This window comes from Bubalus bubalis, chromosome 1, assembly GCF_019923935.1.
Source record: "Bubalus bubalis isolate 160015118507 breed Murrah chromosome 1, NDDB_SH_1, whole genome shotgun sequence".
Taxonomy (NCBI): domain Eukaryota; kingdom Metazoa; phylum Chordata; class Mammalia; order Artiodactyla; family Bovidae; genus Bubalus; species Bubalus bubalis.
In genome coordinates, this window is record NC_059157.1 from 144,999,763 (window position 1) to 145,020,978 (window position 21,216).

A 21,216-nucleotide genomic window follows, 5' to 3' on the forward strand; every position below is an offset into this window, starting at 1 on the left:
ATTTTACTATGAAAAAATTAAAGTGCACACACAAGCAGAGATAATCCCATTAAGAGCCAGTATTCATCCTTAGCCATTTCCAATTCACAGCCCTCCTGTTTCTTCTACATCTCCCCTTTATACTGAAATCCAAAATTCCAATCATTTAATCTGTAAATACTTCAGTATTTCTGAAAAATGTCTCTTTAGCACAACCATAATACCATATCACATTTTATACCAATAACAATAACTCCTTAATATAATGAAATATCCAGTCATGAACATATTTCATTGTCTTAAGATTTTTTAATAGTTTGTCATTTGTTTTGATCGTATGTTTGACTCAAGATATGAATAAGTTCCAAACATTATGAATGGTTGATATGCCTTTTTTGATTCACACATTTTCCTCCATCTCATTTCTATTTTGTATTTTGTTGTTGTTGCTATTGCTATTGTTCAAGAAGCTAGGTGTTTGTCCTTTGGAGTTTCTCACAGTCTGAATTTCTCAGACTGTTTGCATGGGGTTGTTTAACATGGCCACTTGCTCTCCGTGTTTCCAGTAAATTGGTCCTCAAGTCGAAGGCCTTGATCGTTTGTATATTTTAGAAGAGGTGTTCTTCAGTCACAGGGCACAGAATGCCTGGTTCCTTCTCTTCTTGGGATGTTAACATATATTATGGATTATTCTTAGATACATCAATTTATCAGGAGTTGCAAGATGGTGATATTCTAATTTCATCATTTCCTTTTTTTTTATAAGCTGGAATACCTCTATAAAATAAAGAAACTCCCTGTCATTAGCTACTGTGTAATACAAATTGTTAACAAAGGCAGAATAAATGCCCAGGTCTTTCCTTTTATTTACCAGTATTCAAAATAATTAGCTAGTTTTCTAATGAGATGAAAAATGAGTGATATATCATTATTGTTATCAATATCATTATAAACTCATGGATTTAAACAAACTTGATATATCTCAATCCACTGAGTTATTATCCTGCCCCCTAAATTATACCATCTTTGGACAATGGAACTAATACAAGTTAGCTGGAGTCTTTTCTGATATAACCCTATCTGTCTTTCAAAGCTTCCTCATTTCCTGGTTAGACTAGACGTTCCAGGATCATCTTGTATATTTATTAGAGCAGACCCAGGACCAGCCATTTGAATGGCTCCAAGAGCCAGATTCTTTCAAGTGGGGAATAGTATGTTCTACTGCCAAGAATCATCAAAAAATAATCATCATGAACATTAGCTTTCTATGTACACATGCCTTGCTCTGTTAATCATCTCCAGATCACCTTGTTGTTCAGTCACAAAGTGGTTTCCGACTCTGTGACCCCATGGACTGCAGCTTGTCAGGTTTCCCTGTTCTTCACTATCTCCTGGAGTTTGTTCAAATGAATTTTCATTGATTCCATGATGCCGTCCAATCATCTCATTCTCTGTCACCCCCTTCTCTCTTGTCCTCAGTCTTTCCCAGCATCAGGGTCTTTTCCAATGAGTACTCTTGGCATCAGGTGGCCAAAGTGTTGGAGCTTCAGCTTCAGTCCTTCCGATGAATAATCACTTTCGAGGGGATTTATTTCCACTTTAAGAAAGAGAGACTGGGCAAGGAAAGGTTGTGATACGTGCCCCATGTCACACAGGATGCAATCAGCGTTGCAAGATTTGTAAACTAAGGTGGCTTGATTTCAGAACCTGTGCTTCAGAATCTTTGCTGTGTCCCTAGTGGCAGTTGACATCATATCCAGTTCTTTCTTGCTAAGGATCTGATGTTAATGTTTAGCTGGCGTGGATTAAAAATGTTTCTAGTTTATCCTTTTTTTTGGTATGTGTGTGTAGCATTCTGTGCGTGCGTCTATACTAAGTTGCTTCAGTCATGTCCTACTTTTTTGCAATCCTATGGACTGTAGCCTGCCAGGCTCCTCTGTCCCTGGGATTCTCCAGGCAAGAATACTGGTGTGAGTTGCTGTGACCTCCTCCAGGGAATCTTCCCAACCCAGGGATTGAACCCACATCTCTTACATCTCCTGCATTGCCTGGGTTCTTTACCACTAGCACCACCTGGGAAGCCCTTGTAACATTCTGTATTATCATGTAATGTTTGTGTTGGTATTGGGTAATGACTATGTTGCACTGTTTCTGCTTTCCAGGACTGATCATTAAATCTTAGCCTTTCCTTTGTTCTTACACAGCGTTAACGTTTATATTTTTTTCTTCTTTTTAAAACAGCTTTGTTTAGGTGTGATTATACAAAATCCACTGCATGTATTAAATGTATCCAAGTTGACAGATTTTAATATATGTACATAGCTGTGAAAAATCAATAGTATGATGAAGATAATGAATGCGTTTTTTCACCCTCAGATTTTCCTCGAGTAGTTTTGTAATCCTTCATCCAGCCCCTCCCTTTCTTACTTGTCAAGTAACCACTGGTATGCTTTCTGTCACTATAGACTGGTTTGCATTTTCTCATCTGTTATGTAATTGACATTATACAGTGTATACACTTTTCTTTTTTGGTCTGGCTTCTTTAACATAATTAGCATAATTATTTTGAGATTCATCTATGCTGTTGGATATATGAGAAATTTATCTTTTATGGTTGTGTAATATTCCATTTTTGATATAACATATCCTCACCAATACTTGGTATGATCAAGTTTTTTCCTTTCTCTTAATATTAGCCCTGTTAGTAGGTTTGTCGGAGAAGGCAATGACACCCCACTCCAGTACTCTTGCCTGGAAAAGCCCATAGACAGAGGAGCCTGGTAGGCTGCAGTCCATGGGGTCGCGAAGAGTCGGACACGACTGAACGACTTCACTTTCACTTTTCACTTTCATGCATTGGAGAAGGAAATGGCAACCCACTCCAGTATTCTTGCCTGGAGACTCCCAGGGACGGGGGAGCCTGGTGGGCTGCCATCTATGGGGTCGCACAGAGTCAGACACGACTAAAGCGACTTAGCAGTAGGTTTTTATTTTGTCTTATTGAGGTTTGATTTCACTTTTCCCTAATGAGTAATAATGTTGAGCATGTTTTCATGTGCTCGTTTCCTACCTATATATCCTTTTCAGTGAAGTGTTTGTTCAAATTCTTTGACCATTTTTATTGGGTTTATTTTGTTATTGTTGAGTTTTGAGAATTCTGTACATATTCTATGTATTTTCAATTATGTGATAGATAATTTACAAATATTGTATCCCAGTTTGTCCTTTTTCTTTTCATTCTGTTAACATCCTCTTTGATAATTTCATTTTCAGATTGTCCATTGATAATTAATATAAATAGATTTATAAACTTGATCTTATACCCTGCAACTTTGCTGAATTCATTTATTAGTTTTAATTGGTTTTGCTGTTGTTTATTTTTCATGCCTAATTTCCCTGGATAGAAACTCTAGCACAGCATTGAATAGAAGTGGTGAGAGTGAACATCCTTGTTTTATTTCTGATCTTAGGGAGAATACATTGTTGTTCACCATCAAGTATAATATCAGCTGTAGATTTTTTCCTTCTTGTACAATCTCTTTATCAAATTTCTTTCTATTCCTGATTTGTTGAATATTTTTATCATGAAAATGCATTGGGCTTTGTAAAATGCTTTTTTGCAGATATTGAGTTGATAATATAGCCGTTCTCCTTTATTCTTTTAATATGGTGTATTACATTAGTTGATATTTGTATGTTAAACTAATCTGGCATTCCTGGTGTTGGGAATAACATATATATCAGAAGTATCTCAGATGAACTGAGTAACTCACCAAAATGTCCAAAGCCCTCACCTTAAATACCATCTTTGTTGTTGATGTTGTTTGGTTGCTAAGTCATGTCTGACTCTTTGCAACCGCATGGATTGCAGCATGTCAGACCTCCCTGTCCTTCACTGTCTCCCAGAGTTTGCTCAAACTTATTCCCATTGAGTCGGTGATACCATCCAACCCTCTCATCCTCTGTCAGCCCCTTCTCCTCCTTCAGTCTTTCTGAGTATCAGTCTTTTCCTATGAGTCAACTCTTCATATCAGGTGGCCGAAGTATTGGAGCTTCAGCCTCAGTATCAGTCCTTCCAATAAATATTCAGGGTTGATTTCCTTTAGGATTGACTGATCACCTTGCAGTCCAAGGGGATCTCAAGAGTCTTTTCCAGAAACACAGTTCAAAAGCATCAACTCTTTGGCACTCAACTCAGCCTTCTTTATGGTCCAACTCACATCTGTATAGTGGAAAAACCGTATCTTAGACCATACAGACCTCTGTTGGCAAAGTAATGTCTCTGCTTTTTAATATGCTGTCTAGGTTGTAAAAATACCATCTTTAGGAAAGACAGAAGAGGGTGTTGGAGTGGTGGTTTAGTAGTTCAAAGGGGATAAAGACAATTTACATGAAGACGGAAAAGTAAATTTTTGGTGTACAAAGGTTTGCTGGGCCATACAGTGATGCTGGGACCTGGAGTAACTCTGATCTCTAGACCCTGAGTTTCTGCCACCACACACAACTAGCCTGTGGTTTTTGCAGATATCTCTGGTGACACCTCTGTTCTGGTTTTTGTTGTTGTTCAGTCGCTCAGTCATGTCCGACTCTTTGCGACCCCATGGACTGTAGCATGCCAGGCTTCCCTGTCCTTCACTGTCTCCTGAAGCTTCCTCAAATTCATGTCCATTGAGTCAGTGATGCTTTCCAACCATATCATCTTCTGTTGCCCCTTCTGTTCCTACCCTCAATTTTTCCAACATCAAAGTCTTTTCCAGTCAGTTGGTTCTTCACATCAAGTGGCCAAAGTATTGGAGATTCACCTTCAGCATCAGTCCTTCCAAAAAAATATTCAGGATTGATTTCCTTTAGGATTGACTAGTTTGATCTCCTTGCAGTCCAAGGAACTCTCAAGAGTCTTTTCCAACACTACAGTTCAAAAGCATCAATTCTTCACTCAGCCTTCTTTAAGGTCCAACTCTCACATCCATACATGACTACTGGAAAAACCATAGTTTTGACTTACATGGACCTTCGTCAGCAAAGTAATGTCTCTGTTTTTTAATATACTATCTAGGTTTGTCATAGCTTTTATTCCAAGGAGCAAGCCTTTTTTTATTTCATGGCTTCAGTCAACATCTACAGTGATTTTGGAGCCCAAGAAGATAAAGTCTGTCAACTGTTTCCATTTTTCCCCATCCATTTTCCATGAAGTGATGGGACTGAATGATTTGCATGTCTTCTTTTCATTCCACTAAATCCATCAAAAATGTTTTCTGATTTTATTCTTTGTTACTTTAGATAGCAGTGGCTTTTACAAGTAAAGAGATTTGTTTCTATGATCTACTGTCCAAAGAAGAATTTCCTTGTCAATATAAACTCCAAGGCCTGAAAGGATCACCAATTTGTATGGATTATTGGTACAACCCTCTTGATGCCAATGAGTCAATTCTTTCTTTTGGGGACATAACTGGAAAGGTAAGTGAGGGGAGGATAAGGTTGAACATTATGGATTCAATCATCAAACTATAGCTCAAAATAGAAATAGAGTGCAATGAATGTGACCTCCTAATTGAACTGCTTTATAGATGACAAGGCCACATACCATGGACATGAAAAGATGGACTAGGTCATAGTTCCTCTTCTTGCCTATGAAAACCAATCTTCACTGTGGTTTTCTTGCCTAGGTATAGACTCATTTTCTTTATTTAGGAAAAAGTATTTGCTAACTTTTTCACCATAGGATGCTTAATCTATTAGATCCCAACGTGAATCAACATATAATGCTAAATGTCTAAAGTTATGTCTCACAACTGTTTTATATTGATTATTCAGATTTTTATTCACAAAGTTTCAGGCTTCTCAGTAGCAGACTCCCTGGACATGCTTATTTCCTGTCTCAAGTGACGAAGGAATAGATGCATTAAAGAGAGCAGCACCAAACCTCAGACACTGCATACAGTGATTTCTGTTTTTCCATCATATTCTACGACTCTGAAAAATGATTTTTTAATGAATGACATAGACAGAATATGTGTATGAATGCTGAAATAGTCTAATTTGAACAATTTCATTTCATAATTATGTAAGTTTTTCATCCTTACTGTATTAATGACAAATATATCATAAAAGCAAACAAATAAATGCCCTTGGTAATTGCCTTAGCAACCTTGTAGTGTCATGCCTTTCAATATAACTGCCTGTGACCTTTAAATAATATTAAATAAATGCCTATTTGTTCAATATCTACTCCTTATTAATCTTAAAAAATATAGAATCTTCTTTCAACAATTACCCTATGCTTATTTATTTTTCTTGCAATGTCCCTCTCAAGGTTCAAGTAATTGCTTTCACAACGGCCTTGATTTCCCTTTTTGAGCATCCTGCTGGTGCATGTGAAGATGAAGAAGCAACAGTGACCATTAACTGGGCAGAGCTGCGCTCTGGACATCACAAATGTTGCTATACGTTAGGGCACAAACTTCATCATGGAGACTGGGTCAGACAAGGTACTGAACCTAAACAGCGATGAAAGAAACAGTCACCTTAGCCTTCTACATTTGTATTTTTTCATGAAAATATTTCACATACAGTGTTCAAGTCTAGAAACTAATAATTGATTCCCAGGAGGTTCTGACCTGAATTCTGCTATCCCCTACATGCTAGCAGGAATTACTTCTTTCTTTCTAAAATTTATGCCTCATACAATTAATTCAGATGGACTGTGCAGTCAAGAAATCTCAAGAGAGAGGAGAAAATTATCACAGAATCCATTTAACTTCACCCCAACTCTGATCCTAACTAATTTTGTGTAGTCACATTTGGGTCTACTTAATAAAAGAACTTAACAAGAGCCCTTAAAACACTCCCTTGTTTTCTTTGTATTCTCATGAGAGGTGTATTAGTTTGACTGTCTTCAAAATGGAATCTTCTTAATTTTCTTTTCTTGTTTCTCTTTTTCTATATAATGACTGAACTGCTTTGATCTAGAGTACTTGAGTGGCAGTTCTCTGTGAGATAGGAGTATGTTATAAAACAGTATCTATGGAAGGTCAGGACTTTTTTAAAACCTAGTCAACAATGAGTTCGCTAATTTTGTATTATGCCTAATTTTTACAAATTTTGCATATGATGGTTTAAGATCCAAATGTGCAGTATCTGTTCTGATATCTGTTTTGGTCCAGACACTAAGACTATGGTATTTTTCTCACTTTAAAACTATTACTTAAACAATACCCACTGAAAAGAATGGATCAGTCTCATTGTTATATTACAGGTATATTCTTAATGTACTTTGAAGAAGAGATAGTCAAAATGGACCCAACAATTGGCTGGTGTGATAGCTTTACCCTCTTTGAGTTTTAAGAGTTTGGAACTAACTCTTTAATGCATGACCCATGATAATAATATCCCACATGATGAACTATAAGTTCTGCATTTTTTTCTTTGGTACAAATCATACCATGTCTTTTGTAATTTCTGTGCTGTGTTGTGCTTAGTCACTCAGTCATGTCTGACTCTTTGTGACTCTATGGATGGTAGCCCACCAGGCTCCTCTGTCCATGGGGATTCTCCAGGCAAGAATAGTGGAGTGGGTTGCCATGCCCTCCTCCTCCAGGGAATCTTCCCAACCCAGGAATCAAATCAGGGTCTCCTGCATTGGAGACAGATTCTTTAACAGCTGAGCTACCTGGGAGGCCCTTTGTACTTTCTACCTACCCTTAATTCTCGCATGATATTAAACATGGGTAAACAAAAAATAAAATTTTTGGTCATCCACTCTGTGTGACAGGCACAAAATTCTGTGTTATGTTTTCATAACATGGAAACAAGTAAGTACTAGAAGGTGAAGAGAGTACTTGAAAGTGATGGAAGGTGTTACAGCTGCTTCCAAACAAGTATTATATTTTCATATATAAACTAAAGACTTAATATTTTTTTGTGCTTTAAAACTGTCTTAGGCATTGATGGCAATAGGAGAAAGATAAATTATAGACTTATTTCAAAAAACTTAATATACAAATAAGAATGAAAGAGTAATATAAAATAACTTATTTAAACATTGTACAGTGGTGCTGAAAATTAACTACTAAGTCATATAAACAAGATTTTGACTCTTTTGGAATTTGTAAGTAGGAAAAGACATGAGAAAAAGCTTAGGGGTCAGTGGAGGTAGTTGAAGGATGAATGAGGGGAGAGGAAGAGAGCACAGTGAACATGAGGAAATATAGGCAAGCAGGCATAGTAATGGCAGCAGAGATGGACATGAATAGATTAGACATGGAGTATTAAGAAAATAACAATGCCAAGGTCGACAGGAATGTCTGTTGGAAGATCTTGACAACCAGACCAAGTTCACATTTAACAGAAAAATGAAACAGTGATGCACTGAAGGTTTTTGAGGAAATCTGTGCAGACTTGATACAGATAGCGTTTAGGAAAAGTTTATTTAGTAGTTCTGTCCAGCATAGATTGGAGGACAGAGAAAGAAACTGCAATCAAATTGGCTAGTTGGTCATGAGAAAATGGAAATGATAAAGCAAGGAGAGAAACAGGCAGCCTTTAGAAATGGGATCTTCAGAACTCAAGGTTGGAAATGTGGAGTGATGAACAATATTAGAATATCTTATAATGACTTCAATTCCCAAGTAGGGAAATGTTCTTTTTACAAATGACAGATGCTCTCTGGGGGCCAATGCTTGGACTCTCCCTAGCTCACTTTCTCAATGTTGACTACTTCTGAAGGAGTATTTATTCTGAGATATTCTAGATCTGCCACCAAAGAAGAATCTCCCTTGCCAGTATTACTACTGAAACTTCTCTTCCCTTTGCCAAGCATCATATTTGTCTCTTCAGCCATCCAGTGCAGGTGGGCTCTTCCTTGTGTAATTTGCAAACTCCTCAGTTCAGGCTCTGCTCTTGGGTTCCTACAAACTCCTGTTTTCACGTCAGAATCTTGGTTCTGTCATAACCTTCCTAATCCCAGCAGGAAGTTTGGATGCCTGACATGCAAATCACATTTATACAGAAACTGAAAATTAAAACACTGTTTTTAGGGCAGGAAATATGTCCTTTATTCTCATTAGGGTGCACTCTAACACATAGTACAATGTTCTTATGGTCCTTCCATTTCTCACTGATTTTAAGCAATTTGATTGTAATGTGCCTTAGTTTTCTTGGTGTGTGTGTGTATTTATGCTGTTTAGAATTCACTGAGATTCTCAGATATGTGGATTTAGAATATTCATTAAATTTGAAACTGTTTCTATTGTTATTTTTTCCAAAGGTTTCTGTTTCTCTCTTTTCCCCCCCAGGGACTCCCATTATTTATATGTAAAAGGCTTGATATTGTCCTACTAGTTATGGAGGCTTTTTCATTTTTAGTCAACTATTTTTTTTTAATAACTATGCTTTAGATTTTTGTGTGTGTGTGTGTTCAGTTGCATTTGATTCTTTGTGACCCCATGGACTGTAGCCCACCAGGCTCCTCTGTTTATGGAATTTTCCAGGCAAGAATAACAGAGTGGGTTGCCATGCCCTCCTCTAGGGGATCTTCCTGACCCAGGGGTTGAACCTGCGTTTCTCATGTCTCCTGGATTGACAGGCTGGTTCTTTACCACTGCGCCACCTGGGGAACCCATGCTTTAGTTGAGTTAGATTCTATGACTGTGCCTTCAAACTCCTAGATCTTTTTGTCTTGAGATATTGCAGAGTGGTTTCAAAGGTGAGTGAGGCTGCCTCTGTGGTTCAGGTGAGCCAGCATGCCCCGGCCTAATGCCTTGGTGGGGGAAGCCTGGCAGAGACCTGGTGTAGGCTGGATCCAGTGGAGCCCTGATATGAGTGGAGCCACCTTAGAGAGCTGTGGCGTGGCTGGGGCCACTGCCACATCACGGAAAGTAACTTTGAGGGTGACATTGCTATCCCAGTGGGTCTGGAAGGCAGATAACCAGACCAGGAGGGCTATTCTTGATCCATAATGTTTAATGCAGTTTTCCTTGTTAGGTTTTATATTTACTTGAGACATTTCACTTCCTTTTTCCTCTCTTTTGGAATAGAAATACTTATCACATGCCTGTTCTACCACTTTATTTTGGAAGCATAGAACTTACTTGGTTCCACAAGTTCATAGCTTGGAGAAGGATTTGCCTCAGGATGGGTTGATTGTATCCTGAGTCCTACCCAAGTCTGATTTAGATATTTAGATGAGATTTGAACTTAAGACTTTAATGTTGTTGGAATGAGTTAAGACTTTCAGGACTGTTGAGATGTATTTTACATGTGATAAGGACATGAATTGGGGGAGAGGGCTAGGGGAAGAATGTATGGATTGGAATTTTGTGTCCCCTCCCCCAAAATTCATATGTTGGAGTCCTAATCCTAGTCCTCCCTCCTTATGATTGTGCCTTTGGGAGATGATTAAGTCATGAAGGTGTGGCTATCAAGAATAAGATTTGTTGTTGTTCAATCACTAAGTCATGTCCCACTCTTGCGACCCCATGGACTGTAGCCTGCCTGGCTCCTGTGTCCATGGGATTCTCCAGACAAGAATACTGGAGTGCATTGCCATTGCCTGCTCCAGGGTATATTCCTGACCCAGGAATCGATCCTGTGTGTCCTCCATTGGCAGGTGGGACAGGTGTCCTTTACTGCTGAGGCACCAGGACAGCCCCATGAATAGGATTCAGTTCAGTTCAGTTCAGTCGCTCAGTCGTGTCCGACTCTTTGCAACCCCATGAACTGTAGCACAGCAGGCCTCCCTGTCCATCACCAACTCCTGGAGTTAATTCAAACTCATGTCCATAGAGTGGGTGATGCCATCCAGCCATCTCATTTTCTGTCATCCCCTTCTCCTCCTGCCCCCAATCCCTCCCAGCATTAGGGTCTTTTCCAATGAGTCAACTCTTCACATGAGGTGGCCAAAGTACTGGAGTTTAAGCTTTAGTGTCAGTCCTTCCAATGAACACTCAGGACTGATCTTCTTCAGAATGGACTGGTTGGATCTCCTTGCAGTCCAAGGGACTCTCAAGAGTCTTCTCCAACACCACAGTTCAAAAGCATCAATTCTTCGGCGCTCAGCTTTCTTCACAGTCCAACTCTCACATCCATACATGACCACTGGAAAAACCATAGCCTTGACTAGATGAACCTTTGTTGGCAAAGTAATGTGTCTGCTTTTCAATATGCTATCTAGGTTGGTCATAACTTTCCTTCCAAGGAGTAAGCGTCTTTTAATTTCATGGCTGCAATCACCATCTGCAGTGATTTTGGAGCCCCCCAAAATAAAGTCTGACACTGTTTCTACTGTTTCCCCATCTATTTGCCATGAAGTGATGGGACCAGATGCCATGATCTTCATTTTCTGAATGTTGAGCTTTAAGCCAACTTTTTCACTCTCCTCTTTCACTTTCATCAGGAGGCTTTTTAGGTCCTCTTCACTTTCTTCCATAAGGGTGGTGTCATCTGCGTATCTGAGGTTATTGATATTTCTCCCGGCAATCTTGATTCCAGCTTGTGCTTCTTCTAGCCGAGTGTGTCTCACGATGTACTCTGCATATAAGTTAAATAAACAGGATGACTAGGATTAGTGCCCTTATAAAAGAGACCCCAGAAGATTCTCTTACTTCTTCACCATGTGAGGGCCCAGTGAGGAGAGGGCATCTGTGAACTAAAAAGTGGGCCCTAACCAGACATCGAATCTGTCAGGACCTTGGTCCTGGATGTCCTAGCCTCCCGAACTGTGGGAGATATACATTTGCTGTTTACATTACTAGGTCTCTACATTTTCTTATAGCAGCCTGGACTAAGACATTGGGAAAATATTATTAAAATATTTCAAAAGAAAAGAGAAACCAAGAGAAATCTTGCTAAATATTGGTAGCCTTCTTTTTTTAAGAGGGATAATTTATGGTAAAAAGAAAAAGGTCAAAGTGAGAAAAATACACTTACCAACAATGTGTAGTTTGATACTCTGCAATGGCTGTTGAGGAAAATGTAGTAGAAGAGACGATAACTGAAAAAGGAGAAAGTAGAGTGTGTAGAAAGGTGAAGTATCTATATAAGATTCCCTTCTTTCAAAGTTGAGATTCGAAGCTCAGGTACCTCTGAAAGGGGATCCGCTTCAGTTTAAGGCAAAGGATGACTGCCTTTCCCCAGGTTTAGTCACTGGGACTTGAAGCTTAACTACAACTGTTTCTTGGCTTCTTTGCAACTCAGGTGTTTTGGTATGAGGCGAAGGGAGGAAGGCTGAAATGAGGAGGCAGAAAAAAGAGGAAAGCAGGCTGGAATCAAACACAGGACGATGGTCTTAGTAGCAATTATGCTCCTTGGTCTGCTAGCCTTGCTCTGTGAGGAGCAAGCAAACACTGGTTGCTTTCAAGTGAGGCTTTGTTTGTCCCCAGCAACAGGAACTGATATTCTTAGACCTCCTCGAGGAACATTTTTACTGATTTCCATCTCAGTGTGAGGAGGGAATATACAACAGACAAAAGAAGCTAATACATGGGCACGCTTGGTAATACTGTTTCACTGAAGCTAAGATAAAAGTATCTGTAAAACTGAAATATAAGAAATACTCACTTTCAGACATAAGGATATTAGCTTACTGCTTTAAGATAAGGTTAGGTTTATTTAAAACTTTGAAGGAGAAAGTGCTTTCATCTCATCTGAGTGGTTCTGTGTTGTATCTTAATGGAAAAATAATTACCTTTTGAAATGTAAAGTAAGTGCAGAGTAAGTACAGAGATTTTGAGCAATAGTGGCAAGACATAAATGTCTTGAACCTCAGAGAATTTTCTCTCTCTTATTTGATCATAAAGAATTGCTTTTCCATATAGATAATATCATTGGAAACCTTGAAACCCACAGACTGGAAGTTCAGCTCTGGAAAGAGTGAATACTAAATTGCCTACAATAAATATGATTGCTTTTCTTTATTATGTTGGAAGGTGTTTTGCCCTCTTTGTTTGACCATGGCTACGAGAAGGTACAAAACAGTTTGAACTGATAAAATCACTAATTGCTGAGCTGATTAATGAAAGGGTGCCAGAGAATTTAGAATACAGAAAGCAGATTGTTTTCTTAGGGAGCCTTTCTAATTGATGCAGACTAAATCTGGAAAAGAAGCCAGATTTAGTGTCTTGCCTGTGTATTTTTCCATTTCCCTACATCTACGTCAGTTCTCCAGACAAAAACGGTGCACCACAGAGTCAGCAGGAACATGCTGCCCTTCTGGGCAGTGCTCTCACTGGGTTTAAAGCAGTTGAAATCAGCTGTGAGCAACTGGCCAATATTTGCAGTAAAAGATCTCTTCCTGTAGATTTTCCCATAGTGTGACAGAAGGGTAAGATCCATTATAAGTCTAGTCTAGTATTTTAAAAATTCATTAAAAGAATGGCATTATTATTTTTAATATGCCTACCAGGGCTGAGTTAGATTTTTTTTTTTTAAATGGAATAGCTAGCTTTATTCTTTCTTATCTTTCCTCTTTGAAATGGTAGTTATTCAGAATGTAGAGAGTCCTGGGGTGGTCTCAGAGAACGGGACTACTCCAACTTCAAAATAGGGAATACAACTGAAAATAAACTCCCTCAGACAAGACTCCTTCAGACAAGAGACCTTCCCTGATAGCTCAGTTGGTAAAGAAAATGTCTGCAATGCCGGAGAATCCGGTTCAATTCCTGGGTCAGGAAGATTCGCTGGAGAAGGGAGAGCCTACCCACTCCAGTATTCTTCAGCTTCCCTTGTAGCTCAGCTGGTAAAGAATCTGCCTGCAATGTGGGAGACCTGGGTTTGATCACTGGGTTGGGAAGGTCCCCTGGAGAAGGGAACGGCTACCCACTCCAGTATTCTGGCCTGGAGAATTCCATGGACTATATAGTCCATGGGATCGCAAAGAGTCAGACAAGACTGAGCGATTTTCACTTCACTTTCACACGAGAGAACATCAAAGAAAGTTCCAGGAATGGAGTTTTCCTAAGTCACATGACTCATAAAGTGAAAACCTGAAAAATGATAATAAGAATTTTTAGTTAGAAATGGCCCAGTTTTCTACCCTGCTACATAGTTCATGGGATCGCAAAGAGTCGGACACGACCAAGGGACTGAACTGAACTGATAGCTTCCATCTGTTGGCAGATGATAGAAAAGGGCCTCATTCTAACTTCAGAGAAGGTAATGGCACCCCACTCCAGTACTCTTGCCTGGAGAATCCCATGGATGGAGGAGCCTGGTGGGATAGAGTCCATGGGGTGGCAAAATGTCAGACATGACTGAGTGACTTCACTTTCACTTTTCACTTTCATATACTGGAGAACAAAATGGCAACCCACTCCAGTATTCTTACCTGGAGAATCCCAGGGACAGAGGAGCCTGGTTTTCCCAGGGACAGAGGACACCATAGCTGCTGTCTATGGGGTCGCACAGAGTCGGACACAGCTGACGCAACTTAGCAGCAGCAGCAGCATTCTAACTTACTCTAAGTGCACTTAATAGCATTACTTACTGAGTTTTTAGGTATCACTTTTCATTTTCAAATCACTTTTTCCACATAAACTAATTGGTATTGCACAGTATTTTGATAGCATCACAAGGGCGAGGATCTGTGATGACAGCTTCCCTTAATGCCTTTTTTATGACTAAAGGGCAAGACAGTGGAAGAGTTGAAAGTTAGCATCTTAAGGAATGGACAGACATGATCAAATTGTCCTTTTTATCCCTCAACATATCATCTAAAAGTAATTTTAAATATTTTGCTACCAATCCTCAAACTCATTGAGAGTATTTAAAACAAATCATTTATTTTGTCAGTTCTTTCCATCCACTAGCTTGATATTTTAAAAACTTTTTCATCATAAACCCATCATTTCCTTTTCTCTCTTTAAGAAATGAAGAACACATTTTTATCTACCAGGTAATTTGATTTCAAGGAAATGGCTTTACTTTTACCTTTTGCTCAGGCATTCTCTGGAACTCTGGCATTCTACAGTTTAACCAGAAGCGAGTTACATCTTGGTTTAGAAACAAAGTGTGAATTGTTTGAACCTCCAGTATGGAAGACTACAGGTCCATAAATGTCACTTGCTATACTTTGGCCACCTCATGCGAAGAGTTGACTCATTGGAAAAGACCCTGATGCTGGGAGGGATTGGGGGCAGGAGGAGAAGGAGATGACAGAGGATGAGATGGCTGGATGGCATCACTGACTCGATGGACATGAGTTTGAGTGAACTCCAGGAGTTGGTGATAGACAGGGAGGCCTGGTGTGCTGCAATTCATAGGGTCGCAAAGAGTCGGACATGATTGAGCAACTGAACTGAACTGAATCTCCAGATTAAAATCTTAAAGCAATACTTTAAATACAAGGACAAAATGTACTTCTTTATATGTCTTTCTTTAAAGCCTTAAAACTGAAGAAGATACCTGGATATAATGTGGAAATGACAAAGCAATTTTCAGGGTAGAAATACTTTATTTTGATTGTATTGTAATGACATTATGGAATGTCCATGGATTTGAAGATATAATTATAGTGCTCTGTAGTATACTTCATGTGTTATACTACTATTTTATTAAGTCAAGTTATAATAACTCTTAGCATTTTCTGTAAACAAAGGGAATTGTTTCATTGAGGATGCTCCTGATAAGGACATTATCCTCAGATTTTATACTGCTGGTACTTCTAGTAAAATAGTAGTATTAATGTAGCAAGTGATCAGCAAACTTTATGCTCCTGAAATTAATTGCTCCCCAGTGAGGCTCAAAGGGGCTTCCCCAATGGCTCAGTGGTAAATAATCTGCCTGCAATGCAGGAGATACAGGAGACTCGGGTTCTATCTCTGAGTCAGGAAGATCCCCTGGAGGAGGAAATGGCAACCCACTCCAATGTTCTTGCCAGGAAAATCCCATGGATAGAGGAGCCTTGTGGTCTACAGTCCATAGGGTTACAAAGAGCTGGACACGACCGAGTGACTGCACATGCATGCTCACAATGAGGCTCAGTGAATGTAATTGGTAATGGTAAGAACTTCAAATCAGATAATAGAAAAAACCTGGCGTACATACGGCAGTGTGGCTTAGTGGAAAAGAAAGATTGTTGTTTGCTGTTCAGTTGCTAAGTTGTGTCTGACTCTTTGCAACCCCATGGACTGCAGCATGCCAAGCTTCCCTGTTCTTTACTATCTCCCTCAGTTTACTCAAACTCATGTCCATTGGGTCAGTGATGCCATCCAACCATCTCATCCTCTGTCTCCTTCTCCTCCTGCCTTCAATCTTTTCCAGAATCAGGGTCTTCTACAATGAGTCAGCTCTTCACGTCAGGTGGCCAAATATTGGAGCTTCAGCTTCAACATCAGTCCTTCCAATGCATATTCAGGGTTGATTTCTTTTAGGATTGATCTCCTTGCAGTCCAAGGGACTCTCAAGAGTCTTCTCCAACACCACAGTTTGAAAGCATCAATTCTTTTCTGCTCAGCCTTCTTCATGGTCCAACTCCCACATTCATATATGACTACTGGAAAAACCATAGCTTTAACTATACAGACCTGTGTCAGTAAAGTGATGTCTCAGCTTTTTAATATACCATCTAGGTTGGTCATAGCTTTTCTTCCAAGGAGCAAACATCTTTAAATTTTGTGGAAAAGAAAGATGCAGTAGTACAAATGAAAAGCTCACAGCCAGTCAGGATGGCACTCAGTCTCATCGCTATCCTCAATTAGCCACATGACCTAGGGTGAATGGCTTTTGGACTATTTCCTCATCAGTAAATTTGGGATATCTACTCACTAAAGATGATTACAAGATAAAGGCATGGTTTGATACCTGGTAGTGGAAGGGATTTAAAAACATTACTCTAATAATACTTTTAAGTAATCCATAGATTGAGGGAGATTGCATGATGGGGGATGAGCAAAAAACAACATTCCAGGTGAGTTCTGGGCTGAGTGGAGAAGTAGACCATTTTGGGCCTTAGCAGTCCTTTTGTGTTTCACAACATTTCACAGCACACTGTATGGTGAATTATTCTTCTGCCTGGAGCTCCTTTCTAAAAGTCTCCTTTGCATTATCAGAGCCCTTTCCTTTTTCCTTAGAAATTGTGTTCTGATTGGCATTGACTAGTAGAAACTTGGCATCAAAACTCAGCTAAACTCATTTACTTTAAGAAGTAGAAACTAAAAAGACAAGCCAAACTCAGGTTCAGCTGCTCACCAATTGAAAGTCAATGCTTGAGAGACAAGCGCTGGCAGGAAAGGAAGTGCCTTATTCAGGAAGCCTGCATCCTGGGGTAGAAGATAGACTTGTATTCCAGAACCAACTCCAAAGATTCTGCTTGGCCTTGAAAGTTTATAAAGGGAAAAAGGAGACATAATCTCATTTAATCATTGAGATAGGGGGTCAGATTCATCACTATCTCCCACTGCGTGCAGACTCGTGGACTCCTTGTCATCTTTCTTTAGATGCTGTCTTGTTCGCATAGGTAGTTTGAGGGATTACGGAACGGAAAGCTGGGGAAAAGATCTACTTCGCTGTTAATTACTTAACCTTCATTTCTATTTCTTTGATCTAAGAAAAGAATCAACAGATTAGACAAGGCACTGTGTGATCAAAGGATTTGGAAGGTGTGCTTGACCAGGAGATGAGTAGAGCATGGGAAAGCCTGGTTTAAAAGTTAGTTACAATATAGCTTTTCTAAAGTGACAAGACAAAAGGGGCCTCCTGCAGAGAGTGGCTTCCTGCAAAGAGCTATTTCCTGCCAAGAGATGCTTACACGGGCATTGATTAACTCAAAGCATATGCATCGTTAGTAATAGGAACTTTAAGAATCATTTGAGAAAGCAGGTGAAAGTTTTGCAATCCCAAATTACCTTGTTGCTGGAGATTTCTCATTTGATTTCTTCAGATCTATTATTGTTGGGCTTCATGAATAGAGGTGGGGAGGTTGGGGAGGTTCCTCAAATCTTGATATTTTATACAAACTTTTGTGTGTGCACATCTTTTTGATGGAGAGGGTCTACAGCTTTCATCAGATTGCCAAAGGAGCATTTGATCTCCCAAATTTTGAGAAAATGAAAGTGTTAGTTGCTCAGTTGTGTCCAACTCTTTGCAACCCTATGGATCGTAGCCCGCCGGGCTCATTTGTCCACGGGATTCTCCAGGCAGGAATACTGGAGTGTATAGATATTCCCTTCTCCAGGGGATCTTTCCAATCTAGGGATTGAACCTGGGTCTCCTGCATTGCAGGTGAATTCTTTACTGTCTGAGCCACCAGGGAATGGTTTAATTCTCTAGAGCACAGAAGGAAAGCCTTGCTCTTAGTAATGTATTCTGCTGCTGCTAAGTTGCTTCAGTCATGTCCGACTCTGTGCGACCCCATAGACGACAGCCCACCAGGCTCCCCTGTCCCTGGGATTCTCCAGGCAAGAGTACTGGAGTGGGGTGCCATTGCCTTCTCCAAGAAATGTATTCTAGTGTCTTGCTACTCAAAGTGTGATCATCACCAAAGAGCATCACCAGCCATGACTGGGGATTGTTAGAAATGCAGCATCTTAGATTTTCTGAATGAATATCTGCATTTTAACACCAGTTTCTAGGTGACTGTTTTGCTTATTACAATATGAGAAGCCCTGTTCCAGTGGTCAAAAGGTCAGGTCTGAATTTGTACTCTGGCTCTGCCAAATGCTAGTTGTCCGGAGCTTGGATCTTTAATACTGTATGCTATATAACATTAAACCAAACTTAGAGTCTAAATGCTTGGGCTCCAGTCCAGAGTTCGACAACAATCAGTTGTTGACTTTTGCCAAATACTTGAATCTGCACAGGTGTCTATTTTTCAGTTTGTAAAATAAAGAAGTAGATAAGTCCTCTTTCAGTCCTGAATTCTGGAGTTTACCTTTTGTTTACCACCCATGTGTTTTGTTACTGCTCAGACTGTAAAGAAATGCAGTGCAGGAGACCTGGGTTGGATCCCTGGGTTGGGAAGATGCCCTGGAGGAGGGCGTGGCAACCCCCTCCAGGATTCTTGCCTGGAGAATCCCATGGACAGAGGAGCCTGTCAGGCTACATTCCATGGGGTTGCAAAGAGTCGAACACGACTGAAGCAACTTAGCACACACAAAGCACAGCCACGTTAAGACATATATTTCATAGTGAAATAGCTATGAAATATGTTAAATTAAGCTATTCACATGTCAATTGCAGTTGTTGTTTTAGTTGCTTTTGTGTCTAAGTTAGCTCTTCCCGTTTAGTTTATTAAGTGTATTGTATTAAGTGTATTGAGCTACAGTTCTGTGCCGGGGTCCAGCCCCAGCTGATCCAGGGTATTCGAAGCGGGGACGGTGTCGGCGACCTATTTAATTATTTATTCATCAAAGATATAAAGAGTAATAGAATGAGGATAGCTCAGTAGGAAAATTCAGTGGAGAAAAGAGGCTGAGTAGCTTGGTTTACGCGGGGGACCAATAAAACTTCAAGACAAGAAGCTTGCACCACTTACGTAGGCCACAGGTGTCCTTCCGTTCTCCCAAAGGAGAGGAGACACTGAGGCCTCCCAGGTAGGATCTTAGAAGCCCAGGCATAATTAGTAAGCATGGTGGGTTCCACGCTCCAGATGGAGACTCAGCCAGAGTGAGAGAGAGAGCGACATGGGGAGACCAGTATTTCGAGAAACTGATCCCAATTCTTTATTTTCCATGGTCTAATTTTATACACTGAGATGTTATGCAAAAGTCACGCGGGGTCAACAGTCCTGACTTTTATCAAAGTCAGGTGCTTCATACAAATGTATACAGAGGTCTTAGGGGTGTTACATCATCTTCTGGCCAGGGGGCCTGCTGACAATTTACGACCCTCTCCTTGTGACAGCGGTCAGTCAACCAGGACACTTATTTCTCCAGGGGTGATTATCCTTAAAACAGACGCCACCCAAATAAAGTTACATTCCTATAGGGTGAGGGTATAGTGGGTTTTAATTAGGGAAAGAATTTACTTAGCCTAAGGTCTAACGTGATTAATATCAAAGGTTAATACTTATTTCTTCTATATATTCATTAATGTGTATAAGGGCAGGGGATGTGGAGACTTAGCAGTAAACATTGGCTCAACAAATGAAAAACCCTTCACCAATACAATTTCTAATCAGCCCATTATACTTATACTAATAATTTTCTAACTTTTCTAAAGAACCTGTTTTTAGAAGGTTTAAAGCATCTCGTGCCTCTCACGGTTGGGAGGCTGTGAGCAATCACATGTGGCCGGACAAGCCTGTCAGGCAGGCTAGAGAACCTTCCGAGGAGTTTGTAGGTTGAAACACTCCTATCACGCCCAGGAATTATTAACTGGAGCTCTAAGTTAACTCCTTCTCCGAAAGAGGTGGTGGGGGACAGCCCCCCGTAAAGTCAGAGGTGTAGGTGAGAGCACAAAGTAGTAAAGTAGGCAGGCTCTGGTTATGGGGGTAGATGCTCGAGGATTTCCAGGGGGGACTCCTGAGGCTCGATCCCGCCTTTGCGTATGTCGAGCCTCCTTCCTCATGACTTTTGCCATGGGTGGAGTGCCTCACGCTGGCCCCCAACAGTTCTGCCTCTCAGAATACTTGCCTTTACTATTTTGGAAATATATATATTCATATATATGTATGCATATATGTATACATACATTTATATAAAGCAAATTAAATTCTTCCAACCAAAATAGTAAGACTGTTTCCAAGTTAGTTACTAGTAAGTTAGCTTGCCATTTCCAGCACAGCCAACAATACAAATACTGTGGCTCTCACGTGGAGAAAGAACTTTTAAAATAATCTTAAAATGAGAGAGGACATAAGACTCCTGTGTTGCAGAAAAAAGGACTTCATTATTCACAGCACAGCAACCCCCATAAGTATCAGCATATTCATGTCAGTTCCCCTTGACACTCAGGTCTCACAGAGGCAAAGCAGAGAGTTGCAGATGAATGCCTGCACAGTGGGTCATGTTACAGGAAAAGAACCCTAAGCTTATAGAATCTGAATCTTCTGCAGTGGGCAGGATGCATGCTGTCTTTGGCTCCAGAGTTATTTTTGGTAGTAAATTTGTCTATCGTTTGCTACAGAAAAAGAGGCAAATATGAGACTGCCATGTCTCATATTCTAAGGTGTTTTCTACGCAAACAGTCTTGACAAGATAGTGAGGAACAGAGCTCAGTCAAGGATTAGTTTAATAAGAAGTGCAAGAATTCTAGTGATCCCTGAGAATTGTATTACAAGAGTGTTAGCTCTTGATGCTGGATAAT

General features: G+C 40.0%; 1 protein-coding gene across 3 annotated transcripts in view; it reads left to right on the forward strand.

Annotated features, from left to right (window-relative positions):
* The window catches only part of WDR49 (WD repeat domain 49), a 170,372-nt gene that overhangs the window by 34,909 nt on the left and 114,247 nt on the right, over positions 1 to 21,216 (forward strand). For all 3 annotated transcript variants that reach the window (XM_006077286.4, XM_044945189.2, XM_044945192.2), the window contains 2 exons: positions 5,260 to 5,436; positions 6,293 to 6,467. In XM_006077286.4, coding sequence (XP_006077348.3) covers positions 5,260 to 5,436; positions 6,293 to 6,467 — 352 coding nt within the window. The remainder of the gene's footprint in view (positions 1 to 5,259; positions 5,437 to 6,292; positions 6,468 to 21,216) is intronic.